The 14491-nt window shown below is 40.1% G+C and overlaps 1 protein-coding gene across 29 annotated transcripts in view; it reads right to left on the bottom strand.

The window, feature by feature from the left end:
* The window catches only part of rims2a (regulating synaptic membrane exocytosis 2a), a 305210-nt gene that overhangs the window by 181172 nt on the left and 109547 nt on the right, over nt 1–14491 (bottom strand). For 5 of the 29 annotated variants that reach the window (XM_062063663.1, XM_062063675.1, XM_062063664.1 and 2 more), the window contains exon 1: nt 10021–10518. The exons of the other annotated variants lie outside the window; for them this stretch is intronic. In XM_062063663.1, the coding sequence (XP_061919647.1) occupies nt 10021–10142 (122 nt within the window). In that variant the 5' untranslated portion in view covers nt 10143–10518. Of the gene's footprint in view, nt 1–10020; nt 10519–14491 lie in introns of those variants that run through there. 29 annotated transcript variants of the gene reach the window in all.

The following is a 14491-nucleotide window of genomic DNA, read 5'->3' as shown; positions in this document are numbered from 1 at the left end:
ACTAACAAAAAGACAAGTTGTCTTGTATGTTCACTATTTTATTTAAGGACAAACTTGCAATAAGAAGCATATGTTTAATGTACCATACGATTTTTTGTTAAAATAAAGCCAATAATGCAATTTTTTGTGGTCCCCTTTATTTGGAAAAGTACCGAAAAGTGCCGAAATAATTTTGGTCTCTGTACCAAAATATTGGTATCAGGACAACACTAGTTCATACGCTATATAAAGGTGAAATAGAGAAAATTCTGCAACTATTGTCACTCGACTATTACTAATACTTTAAAGTCGTGGGTCACACACACAAATGCCTATTCAACCTTTAAGGGAATCCGTTTTGCTTCATGCAGCATGAAAAGGGTCTATGACACAGCTCTGCAAGATGCCGACATTTCTGTTGAAAAGTACTCCAACTGTTCATTGTCGCTGCCTCTCTGTACCTTTGCTCATCCTGTTTCACTGTATACAATGATCTGCCCACTCAGATGTGTACATAATGTACATCCAGCAGGGTGACATCACGTGTACCTCCGGCTGTGGCACTGTGCTGAGGCAACCTGCAACCCAAAGCTGCCAAAGGTAATTTCACCTCCCTGGTGGGGAAACAGGATTATTATCGTTCAGGGAAGCAAAGCAGGGGTTGAGAACATTAGCCCCTCGGTACACAGTACAACTAACTGCCAGCTACAATCTGCCTTCTTTCTCCCTCACTGTCTCACACTTTCAGTCTGATTGTGAGATAGTTTTTTGTGAGGGCAGAGAGGAGTCGAACATATTGATTCAATACTCATCCACTTTCTTTTGTGCTGCTATCATTTTCTCTTGACTATGTTGCTCTCTTTAGCCACTTCTTTGTGTCCTATCTCCAGAGTGAAAGCATCAAAACTCCTCTGTCAGACAACCAGGCAATAAAACGGGGCCTCCCTTATTCCTGCATACATATCCCTTGTTGAAGACCAAGCCAATAAAAGGCTGGTTTAATTACAACTGCTCAGTGCTGCCAAGACCCCGGGTACAAAAAACAGGGTTGAGGTGCTGCAGGCAGGGGCTATGTCTGGTCCCGGTGCAACTGAACGATAGAGAGCGCAATTTATTAGAGGTGGCACAAACAAAAATCTGGAAGGAGAAAGTCATACGTGGTGAGGACATGGGCTTCTAAGAAAAACATTAAACCCTAGAAAGTGGCGTGACACACTGTTAGTAGGAATTGGGTTGTCCCAATACCAATATTGGGCTGATAATAAAATGAATGTGCAGTAAATGTCTACGAATGTTCTCATTCATCCAGGTCATTGTCATCTCTGGACATTCAGTCGATCGCGACTGGACTGTTTTGTTTGATTTGTCTTAGAAGACATTTCGCTGCTCATCCGAGTCGGCTTCATCAGTTCATGCTCACAGACTTAGTTTGGTCAGATCTAATGTGCAGTAAATGAGTATCTCCCTGGTGAAAACCGTGGAGCACACACAAAAACCTTTAAATGGGCAGTCTGCACCAGTAATCAATTGTACACAGAGGGCCTGATTTACCAAAGGTTTGTGTGTACTAAAACATGTGCAAACCTGATAGCACACGCAAAGCTGATCACTAAACGTGTGCAAAGTGGATTGTGTCTCTTAAGTGTGACTATATATGTATGCACAATATATGCTGATCATCAAAACGCCAACGATACTGGGAGGAGAAAATGCGAATATGATTATTTAGCACACGCAATGTGATTTATTAACACTCATCATCGTTTGCGAGCACATTTTTTGCGTTTTATTTAGCACGTGTCGGAAGGACGTGCAAATTAACAGTTCCACACACGGCTACAGGATCACACCATGGACAAACAAAAATCTTCCTTCCTACATGTGTGTGTCAACATTTTGGATGGTCAGAAGATAAAAATATTAGACATATCATCTATTCAGCAATATATTTTTTAGAATGTTATAGCCGTTAGAGGACTTCAGGAGCTGATTAAAAATAATTTAATTGATGCGTTTTGGTGTCCTTTAGTATTTTTTTAAATGACTTTAGGTTTTTTCACATATCTATCCATTTTCCTACTGCTTGTCCCTCTTGGGTAGTAGGGAGCTGGAGCCTATCCGGGCTGCACCCGGGCGGTAGGTGGGGTACACCCTGGACAAGTCGCCACCTTATCGCAGACACAGGATACATATTATTAAAATATTTCTTTCTTATGAAAAATAACTTTAAAAGTGCATATTTTTGCATCCAGAGTGGAATAAGTGCACACTATCACCAATGAGCGCACCTTTAGCAATAAAATAAATGAATAAAAAGTGGTGTCAATGTAGATGCACTGCACAACTGCTGCTAAAATGCCCATACAAATCAATACATGTCTCCTACATGTTTAAAAACACAGCAAAACGCCACAGGTAGGAGCATTATAACATGAGTGTCTTTGTGGTGATGCCCCGTATAGTACACGCAAAATCCTCATTTAAATTTGGCGGTCTGCACCACTTTTCAATTGTACACGCAGTGTTAGTAGATTGCACGCAATACGCCTACTTACAGTACATGCTATTTTATAGATTGCACACGCTGTTTAGCGCATGGTGCTTGAATCTTCGTAAATCAGGCCCACAGTCTTAGTAGATCACACGCTATACGCCCACTAATAGTACACACAATTGTATAGTTAACACACAATGTTTAGCACATGGTATTTGGATTTCAGGTCAGATCAGGCCCTCAGGGTGCACTTACACAACAAGAAGTTACTAGTATCTTGTAAAAACTGATATGTTTTCTTTGGCCAGTAGATAGCCATGTTGTGTTTCTTGTTGTGGGCAAACAAATGTGAAAAATAGCAATGTGTTCTGTTGTTGTTGTCCTGGTGCTGAAACGCTTCTGTATGCCCAGACTGAACACCTAACATGCATGTGCACATCACAGACTAGCGGTTTTCAGGTTTTAAAACACTCATGTTATAGCACAATATGCCCCTAATAAAGGGTATTCTTTGTTTAAAAACACTTGAACGACTAACAGAACACAAGTCCTATGACATAGCTGGACAGAACAGACCCCTTGGGAGAAGGCAGAAAACCAACCAACAGAAAATAAGCTGCGTAACAAAGTCAAACCCTGCATTTAGAGAAAACAACAAGTCCCCAGAAGGTCCGAAGAGAAAATAAACAAGTCTCCAAAAAGTCCAATTAGTACATAAACAGTCCCACTGGGCCGAGAGTTAGTATGTTTTTTGTTTGAGGACAAACATGACACAAACCTTCCCAATTGTTAGAAAGCCCATTGTTTAATACAGTATGTTTGTGTGTATGCTTCACTGATGAGAGTATTTGGTGAAGAATCGTTTTGTCCTACTAATTTTGGCTGTTCTTGAACACACCTTAGTGTGGACTGTGATGCAACAGTTTGTTTACATGTAAAATCTTCCACTTCTTTGTCTCATTTTGTCCACCAAAAGTTTCATGCGGTTCGTGAATGCACAAAGATGCACTTTGTTGAGGTTATTGACTTGTTAAGAGTGTTAATCAGGCATATTTGGTCAGTGCATGACTGCAAGCTAATCAATGCTAACATGCTATTTAGGCTAGCTGTATGTACATATTGCATCATTATGCCTCATTTGTAGGTATATTTGAGCTCATTCAATATCCTTTACCTTTATCCTATTTGTATATAATTTAGTTTTGTATGTCTCATGACACATTATCTGTATGTAATATTGGCTGCATTTCAGATAGTTGTTTGTGCGCCATGTTGTTCCAGACCACAGCAAACATTACCTAGCTTGCCAAAGATTGTAATAAATCTTTTAAAAGAAGACAGCCTGCCGTTTCCTTTAACTTGGACACACACATCTATACCTTTGGCCATTAAAAGCCAGTACATTCCAGGAGTTATCTCACCTTCTGAGTAGCCTCTGATTTACTAATGGTTTCTAATGATGTAAAAATGTGTGGAATAAATATAAAATGTCAACATTTCTGTCAACGAAGATTTGCTTCAGCCTGCGACACATAGTCATTTTGACAGTAGGCTATTATAGCTAATATAGACACTTACATCTTGCCATCATTATAACACTTATATAAGGTTTTTCATTGTTTGCGCCTCCAGACGGATTAGTTTTTTCTATTTTTGGTCCAATATGGCTCTTTCAACATTTTGGGTTGCCGACCCCTGCACTAGGCCAATGGCACTTCTTGCTCAAAGGGTCACTTACAGGTGTTACACACCAAATAGTAGGGCAGAAAAGTCATAGACAGGGAGAGGTACATACCCCTAAATCAGCATAAAAGTGTCCTCCACTTAAAGAGCCCTGACATACATTTTCTATTGTGGTAGTCGTACTTTCAACATTTATGTATCAAACTGACAAAGGTGAAAAGTTGTGTTTTGTTTTGTTCCCCAGAGTAACCTAATTGTACAAGCTGTTCATAAAAGCTCTGAATGCAGAAGCACGCTGTTGCCAATCCCATCGAAGAAGACCCATCAAGGAGAATACTAGTAACGAGTGTAAGTGAAAACTGACTGGAGAAAAGGTGGGGTGACAAGTGGAAGTCGCAGTGTCTCGGTGTGTGTTAAATGCAAGGAGCACTCAACTCAGAACTATTCAGATCTTCTAAGAACAGATGCCCACACCCCATTAGGACCTCTGCTGACACGCATGCATAATACATGGAAGTTGGACCTAAAAGCAAGCCGCCCATTAGCAGGCATGGCCTTGGCAGGAGAGATATGAAAAGAGAGAGAAAAGAAGCCTCTGACGCATGCAGCCAAGACCAAGCTGCCGGTAAAAGCAACTGATAAAAGCAACTAACTTCAGGTCTGCAGCAAGTTATCCAGTTGTATTATAATCACGGTCAAAAGGAAATTGGTGGTTAAATACACAAGCTCAGAATGAGTCCAAAAAAACTCCAAACGATGTGTGGAAATATCCACAGCGTTGTCCAAAATATCATACCACCGGTACCGGTACCAAAATATTGGTATCGGGAAAACACTATTAGGTTCTCAATAGAATTTCAATTGGGAGGACGGGGGGCGTGAACATATTTTTTGTCACCTTGGGGAGAGGAGGGTGGGTATGAAAACCAGTGAAGGCATCCATGCATTTAGCAAACTATCCATCCATCCATTTTCTACCGCTTATTCCCTTTGGGGTCGCGAGGGGCGCTGGAGCCTATCTCAGCTACAATCGGGCGGAAGGCGGGGTACACCCTGGACAAGTCGTCACCTCATCGCAGACAAACTAATCATGCCATATCCAACTTCTTTAGACACCACCACATGTATGAACATAATGTCATGGCTGTCTTGAGTTTCCAATCATTTCTACAACTCGTATTTTTTTGTGATACAGTGATATTGGAGCACATACTGGTTGGTCACAAAAAACATTGATGAAGTTTGGTTCTTTTATGAATTTATTATGGATCTACTGAAAATGTGACCAAATCTGCTGGGTCAAAAGTATACACACAGCAATGTTAATATTTGGTTACATGTCCCTTGGCAAGTTTCACTGCAATAAGGGGCTTTTGGTAGCCATCCAAAAGCTTCTCGTTGAATTTTTGACCACTCCTCTTGACAACATTGGTGCAGTTCAGCAAAATTTGTTGGTTTTCTGACATGGACTTGTTTCTTCAGCATTGTCCACACGTTTAAGTCAGGACTTTGGGGAGGCCAATCTAAAACCTTAATTCTAGCCTGATTTAGCCATTCCTTTACCACTTTTGACGTATGTTTGGGGTCATTGTCCTGTTGGAACACCCAACTGCACTCGAGACCCAACCTCCGGGCTGAAGATGTTAGATTGTCCCGAAGAATTTGGAGGTAATCCTCCTTTTTCATTGTCCCATTTAAAGCACCAGTTCCAGTGGCAGCAAAACAGGCCCAGCGCATAATACTACCACCACCATGTTTGACGGTAGGAATTGGTGTTCCTGGGATTAAAGGGCTCACCTTTTCTCCTCCAAACATATTGCTGGGTATTGTGGCCAAACAGCTCAATTTTTGTTTCATCTGACATCACATGTGCAAAAGATAAGACCTTCTGGAGGAAAGTTCTGTGCTCAGATGAAACATAAATTGAGCTGTTTGGCCACAATACGGTCAGTTGTAGAAATTATTGGAAACTCAAGACAGCCATAACATCATGTCCTTCACAAGTGTATGTAAACTTTGGACCACGACTGTACTTATATGCACTTCTGTTGGACCTCCATTAAAAAGAAGAACAAAGCGTTGAATACCTGACTTAATTACCTATACCAGTGGTTCTTAACCTTGTTGGAGGTACCAAACCCCATCAGTTTCATATGCGCATTCACCGAACCCTTCTTTAGTGAAAAATAAAATGTGTTTTTTTTTCAAATTCAAGGCAGTCATATGTTTTTGGTAACACATTAGTATGGGGAACATATTCTAAGTAACAAAGACTTAATTTAGAGGTTTTTGGACACTAGAGGAACATATTCTAAGTAATACAGACTTAATTGAGAGTTATTTGGTTAGGGTTAGGGTCAGGGTTAGGGTTATAATAAGGCCATGCCGAATAAGGCATTAATAAGTACTTAATAATGACTAGTTAAGAGCCAATATGTTACTAATTTGCATGTTAGTGAAAGTGGGCAAAAATCCCCAAAATGTTCTAAAAGCACACCCAGGTTTGAGTGCCACAAGTCCCGCAGCCGGTCACCCGAGTCAAGGGGTGCCCGACATGTACAAAGCGCCCCCCAGCAAAGTCACACTGTGAGTGGGGAAGAAATAAGCAACTAATTAATGGTGAATATGTTCCCCATACTAAAGTGTTACCATGTTTTTTTTTACTGGTGCACAAAATGAACCGTGCATGAACACCACCTTGTTCAAACAACAAAACCAACACAGTGCATAAACTCACAACAAATGACACACCTACACAGTCTGACTTCTGCTGTTGCTGTATCCGTAATACGCCGATAGGGAGAAGTTTTTATCTACACGATGAGTCGGGTGTGTCTTGACCTCCGCCGAACCCCTGAGCCCGACTCACCGAACCCCTAGGGTTTGATCGAACCCAGGTTAAGAACCACTGCATTATGTCCTTCACAAGTGTATGTAAACTTTGGACCTCGACTGTACATATATGCACTTCTGTTGGACCTCCATTAAAAAGAAGAACAAAACGTTGAATACCTGACTTAAAGGCCCACTGAAACCCACTACTACCGAACACGCAGTCTGATAGTTTATATATCAATGATGAAATCTTAACATTGCAACACATGCCAATACGGCCAGGTTAGATTAGTAAAGTGCAATTTTAAATTTCCCGCGAAATATTCTGCTGAAAACGTCTCGGTATGATGACGTTTGCGCGTGACGTCACGGATTGTGCGGACATATTGGGACACCATTGTGGCCAGCTATTAAGTCGTCTGTTTTCATCGCAAAATTCCACAGTATTCTGGACATCTGTGTTGGTGAATCTTTTGCAATTTGTTTAATGAACAATGAAGACAGCAAAGAAGAAAGCTGTAGGTGGGATCGGTGTATTAGCGGCTGGCTGCAGCAACACAACCAGGAGGACTTTGAGTTGGATAGCAGACGCGCTACCGTGAGTACGCAACTTTGGCTTCCAAACATTTGATCGCTTGCCTGTACGTGTGTGCCGCTATGTGCATGTCACTTACGTAACTTTGGGGAAATATATGTGCTGTATGAACTTTACGGAGGTGAACGGTACTTTGGGCTGTGGGATTGAGTGTGTTGTGCGAGTGTTTGAGTTGTATTGGTGGGTTATATGGACGGGACGGGGGAGGTGTTTGTTATGCGGATTAATTTGTGGCATATTAAATATAAGCCTGGTTGTGTTGTGGCTAATAGAGTATATGTATGTCTTGTCTTTATTTACTGTTTTAGTCATTCCAGCATCTTCCCTACCTGAATCGCTTCCACTGGCCTCTAATCCTTCACTCTCACTTTCCTCATCCACAAATCTTTCATCCTCGCTCAAAATAATGGGGTAATCGTCGCTTTCTCGGTCCGAATCGCTCTCACTGCTGGTGGTCATGATTGTAAACAATGTGCAGATGTGAGGCGCTCCACAACCTGTAACGTCACGCTACTTCCGGTACAGGCAAGGCTTTTTTTTTTATCAGCGACCAAAAGTTGCGAACTTTATCGTCGATGTTCTCTACTAAATCCCTTCAGCAAAAATATGGCAATATCGCGAAACGATCAAGTATGACACATAGAATGGACCTGCTATCCCCGTTTAAATAAGAACATTTCATTTCAGTAGGCCTTTAATTACCTATACTGAAGGTTATCTGCTTTGTGTGGAACCTCATTGTGTCTCAAGTAGGCATTTTGATCAAGGGACCAGGTCATGCATTTACGGTTTTGATGAGATGGTGTCACTTATTTCCAAGGATGATGTTAAAACTATACACCAGGGGTCACCAACGCGGTGCCCGCGGGCACCAGGTAGCCCGTAAGGACCAGATGAGTAGCCCGCTGGCCTGTTCTAAAAATAGCTCAAATAGCAGCACTTACCAGTGAGCTGCCTCTATTTTTTAAATTGTATTTATTTACTAGCAAGCTGGTCTCGCTGTGCTCGACATTTTTAATTCTAAGAGAGACAAAACTCAAATAGAATTTGAAAGTCCAAGAAAATATTTTAAAGACTTGGTCTTCACTTGTTTAAATAAATTCATTATTTTTTTTACTTTGCTTCTTATAACTTTCAGAAAGACAATTTTAGAGAAAAAATACAACCTTAAAAATGATTTTAGGATTTTTAAACACATACACATTTTTACCTTTTAAATTCCTTCCTCTTATTTCCTGACAATTTAAATCAATGTTCAAGTAAATTTTTTTTTTTTATTGTAAAGAATAATAAATAAATTGTAATTTAATTCTTCATTTTAGCTTCTGTTTTTTCGACGAAGAATATTTGTGAAATATTTCTTCAAACTTATCATGATTAAAATGCAAAAAAAATATTCTGGCAAATCTAGAAAATCTGTAGAATCAAATTTAAATCTTATTTCAAAGTCTTTAGAATTTCTTTTAAAATTTTTGTTCTGGAAAATCTAGAAGAAATAACGATTGGTCTTTGTTAGAAATATAGCTTGGTCCAATTTGTTATATATTCTAACAAAGTGCAGATTGGATTTTAACCTATTTAAAACATGTCATCCAAATTCTAAAATTAATCTTAATCAGGAAAAATTACTAATGATGTTCCATAAATTATTTTTTTTAATTTTTTCAAAAAGATTCGAATTAGCTAGTTTTTCTCTTCTTTTTTTCGGTTGAATTTTGAATTTTAAAGAGTCGAAATTGAAGATAAACTATGTTTCAAAATTTAATTGTCATTTTTTTCGTGTTTTCTCCTCTTTTAAACCGTTCAATTAAGTGGTATTATCATTAATTATTAATAATAACATAGAGTTAAAGGTAAATTGAGCAAATTGGCTATTTCTGGCAATTTATTTAAGTGTGTATCAAACTGGTAGCCCTTCGCATTAATCACTACCCAAGAAGTAGCTCTTGGTTTCAAAAAGGTTGGTGACCCCTGCTATACACCAACCACTTCACGTTGTCCTTTCAGGCAAGGCTTCACGTCACACACACACACACACACACACACACACACACACACACACACACACACACACACACACACACACACATGCGCGCACGGGCTGCAGCAGTGGCGCGCTGGAGCAAACACGCACACCCACGCAAACACAAGCGCAATACGATCCTTCAACCATGCACAAACTGGTTATTATTTGAAGTTGGAGCACGCAAACACACACACACACACACACACACACACACACACACACACACACGTTACAATGCAGAAAAAAGGTATGCAGCAACCTCACTCCTCCGTGGAGGTTGTCATTACGCGGGCATGGCTGCGGATCAATACACGCCACAATCCTCCCACCACCAATGCTCGTTGGACACGGCGACGGGGAAGCCCTTCCTCGTAAATGAGGGCACGTCCCGGCAAAGCCAGCACTCACCCTATGTTGCTCAGAGCCTGCTCCAGCAGCTCAGTCTGCAGGATGTTCTGAGGCGCAGTGAAAGCCCCATTAAAATGGGACAGAACCGAGCTACAGAACTGACGCAATGTCTCAAACTGCATTTTTCCACCCTCTGCTTTCTCTCGCTCCTGCCGTCTTTGCGGGCTTCCTTTCAGCCGCGATACATCCCGGAGCCTCCGGAGCACATTCCTCTCCGCGGTGCGCGCTGATGACGATCTCCCCGGGCGCGTTACAAAACGCGAGCACGACGCCGATCAAGTTCCATATTTCTCCTGCGGCTCCCGGCCAGAATGTGTCATCGGATGATTCCGGGCGGGATCTTTCGGTCATAATTCTTCGGTCGTGCCGCAAGAGCGCAGTGCCGGTGCAAAAATGTCCTCCCGGGGGGCTGCGATAGGCGAGTGGCCGCCCGCGAGAAGGCAGAGGCGGGGACGCATCCTACACCGCGGCCGGGAGCGGCATTTCCTCGCCGCGCACATCAGCTGCTCTGCCGCGCATTCCCGCTCAAATTACCTATTAGCTACACGCGCGGGCACACGCACGCGCGTGCACACAGATGCGGCTGCACCCGGGGATGCGATCCACGCGTTGTCGTATCGCGCGCACTCTCTCTCTAGAACGGGGGTCGGCAACCCGCGGCTCTAGAGCCGCATGCGGCTCTTTAGCGCCGCCCTAGTGGCTCTCTGGAGATTTTTCAAAAATGTATGAAGAATGGAAAAAGATGAGGGGAAAAAAATCTATTTTTTTGTTTCAGAATGTTTTCTGTGGGAGGACAAACATGACATAAACCTCGCTAATTGTTATAAATCACACTGTTTATATTAAACATGCTTCACTGATTCGAGTATTTGGCGAGCGCCGTTTTGTCCTACTAATTTTGGCGGTCCTTGAACTCGCCGTATAGTTTGTTTCCATGTATAACTTTCTCCGACTTTCTAGGACGTGTTTTATGCCACTTTTTCTATCTCATTTTGTCCACCACACTTTTAACGTTGTGCGTGAATGCACAAAGGTGAGTTTTGTTGATGTTATTGACTTGTGTGGAGTGCTAATCAGACATATTTGGTCACTGCGTGACTGCAAGCTAATCGATGCTAACATGCTATTTAGGCTAGCTATATGTACATATTGCATATGCCTCATTTGTAGCTATATTTGAGGTCATTTAGTTTCCTTTAAGTCCTCTTAATTACATTTATATCTCATGACACATGTAATATGGCTTTTAATTTTTTGCGGCTCCAGACAGATTTGTTTTTGTATTTTTGGTCCAATATGGCTCTTTCAACATTTTGGGTTGCCGACCCCTGCTCTAGAAAGACGCCAGCAGCAGATAAAGCTTTAAAAAAAAAAAAAAGAAAAAAAAAAGGCATTGCTTTCGTCAGGGGTTTTCCATGTCTGGGGGTCGCACCATCAGTTCAACACAAGAGAGAGGGAGCTCCTCCCCATCTAATTGACAATCTAATCACACCTCAAGTCATGGAGTGGTAAGGTAAGAAATACCTTAAATAAGTGGTAAGTTTAGAAATACATATCTGAGGTCATATGCAATCCTATAACATCTTCCAAAAAAACATACTGCAAGTAAGTAAGTAAAGTAAAGTACTAATGATTGTCACACACACACACTAGGTGTGGCGAAATTATTCTCTGTATTTGACCCATCACCCTTGATCACCCCCTGGGAGGTGAGGGGAGCAGTGGGCAGCAGCGATGGCCGCGCCCGGGGAATCATTTTTGGTGATTTAACCCCCAATTCCAACCCTTGATGCTGAGTGCCAAGCAGGGAGGTAATGGGTCCCATTTTTATAGTCTTTGGTATGACTCGGCCGGGGTTTGAACACACGACATACCGATCTCAGGGCGGACACTCTAACCCAGGGGTCACCAACCTTTTTGAAACCAAGAGCTACTTCTTGAGTACTGATTAATGCGAAGGGCTACCAGTTTGATACACACTTAAATAAATTGCCAGAAATAGCCAATTTGCTCAATTTACCTTTAACTCTATGTTATTATTAATAATTAATGATATTTACACTTAATTGAACGGTTTAAAAGAGGAGAAAACATGAAAAAAATTACAATTAAATTTTGAAACATAGTTTATCTTCAATTTCGACTCTTTAAAATTCAAAATTCAACCGAAAAAAAGAAGAGAAAAACTAGCTAATTCGAATCTTTTTCAAAAAAAATTAAAAAAAATAATTTATGGAACATCATAAGTAATTTTTCCTGATTAAGATTAATTTTAGAATTTTGATGAGATGTTTTAAATAGGTTAAAATCCAATCTACACTTTGTTAGAATATATAACAAATTGGACCAAGCTATATTTCTAACAAAGACAAATCATTATTTCTTCTAGATTTTCCAGAACAAAAATTTTAAAAGAAATTCAAAAGCCTTTGAAATAAGATTTAAATTTGATTCTACAGATTTTCTAGATTTGCCGGAATAATTTTTTTGAATTTTAATCATAATAAGTTTGAAGAAATATTTCACAAATATTCTTCGTCGAAAAAACAGAAGCTAAAATGAAGAATTCAATTAAAATGTATTTATTATTCTTTACAATAAAAAAAATAAATTTACTTGAACATTGATTTAAATTGTCAGGAAAAAGAGGAAGGAATTTAAAAGGTAAAAAGGTATATGTGTTTAAAAATCCTAAAATCATTTTTAAGGTTGTATTTTTTTCTCTAAAATTGTCTTTCTGAAAGTTATAAGAAGCAAAGTAAAAAAATTCATGAATTTATTTAAACAAGTGAAGACCAAGTCTTTAACATATTTTCTTGGATTTTCAAATTTTATTTGAGTTTTGTCTCTCTTAGAATTAAAAATGTCGGGCAAAGCGAGACCAGCTTGCTAGTAAATGAATACAATTTAAAAAAATAGAGGCAGCTCACTGGTAAGTGCTGCTATTTGAGCTATTTTTAGAACAGGCCAGCGGGCTACTCATCTGGTCCTTACGGGCTACCTGGTGCCCGCGGGCACCGCGTTGGTGACCCCTGCTCTAACCACTAGGTAAACTGAAGCCACAACTTGGAGTTTTGCGTCTCGATGCATCTGATTTCAGAGACAGCTTGCAGGCAAAGCATGTACCGTATTTTTCGGACTATAAGTCGCAGGTTTTTTTCATACTTTGGCCGGGGGTGCGACTTATACGCTGGAGCGACTTATGTGTGAAATTATTAACACATTACCGTAAAATATCAAATGATATGATTTAGCTCATTCACGTAAGAGACTAGACGTATAAGATTTCATGGGATTTAGCGATTAGGAGTGACAGATTGTTTGGTAAACGTATAGCATGTTCTATATGTTATAGTTATTTGAATGACTCTCGCCATGATATGTTACGTTAACATACCAGGCACGTTCTCAGTTGCACTGTAAAAAAAAATTCTGTAAAAAAACGGTCATCTACTGGCAGCTACGGCTGCCAAACGAAAACCATAAAATTAAAGTAAAACATTGTAAACCAAATAATGATCAAAAACATTATAATTACAGAAATTTTCATTAAACGTTTTACGGAAAAATATCGTAATATTACATGAATTTGAAAGTAATTTAAGAAAACAGAAAATGCTATGTATAATTAATTTGGTATTTTTCTGTAATAAAAATACAAATATACATAGTTTGTCATTACTGGCATATTACTTAAAATAACAGGCGGATTGTTTATTTACAGATAATGTCTTCAATTCTACAGTTTTATAAACTATTTAAAAAAAAAAAGAAAAATTACAGTAGAAATTTAGAGTAAATTAACCATAAAAATAGGATTTTTTTTTACAGTGTTGTTATTTATGTGTCATGACGTACACTTATTCAGTCTGTTGTTCATTATTCTTTATTTATTTTAAATTGCCTTTCAAATGTCTATTCTTGGTGTTGGGTTTTATCAAATAAATTTCCCCCAAAAATGCGACTTATACTCCAGTGCGACTTATATATGTTTTTTTCCTTCTTTATTTTGCATTTGACCAAGATGGCGGCGCATGGCTATGCTGCGGCTTGCTAACGCTCTTGGGAGTGTAGAGCGATTTGGCAAAAAACACCTGTCATTTCTGTCAATTTCATGGCTGGCTCAAAGCGTGAACACTCTGTGATCACATACGACCGACATACAATTCTGGATGTGGATGGATCGGGTCGTTATAGACTGAAAGATGCATGTACGGTGGACCTCCTCGCTAGCATGGGAATACTTCGCGGGCTACATCGAGCGGCCTTTGTAGCAGCGGAGTCAAGTGCTAGCGGTGACCACCGATGGAGACGTCGTAAGCGGTGTGAGCGGAAACAGAAGCGGGGATGCCGAGCGGGGCTAACAACAAAGGGAAAAGCTAACCAAAGAAGCGTGGAGTCTCCGGGTAAGAAGCCATTTAAACTAGAACTAGCCGGCGCCAGGCTGGATAATCCCTGCACACATAGCAAT

Source organism: Entelurus aequoreus, linkage group LG11 (genome assembly GCF_033978785.1).
Source record: "Entelurus aequoreus isolate RoL-2023_Sb linkage group LG11, RoL_Eaeq_v1.1, whole genome shotgun sequence".
Taxonomy (NCBI): Eukaryota; Metazoa; Chordata; class Actinopteri; order Syngnathiformes; family Syngnathidae; genus Entelurus; species Entelurus aequoreus.
The sequence above is the reverse complement of the archived record's forward strand: the minus strand, read 5'-3'. Positions and strand labels throughout refer to the sequence as shown.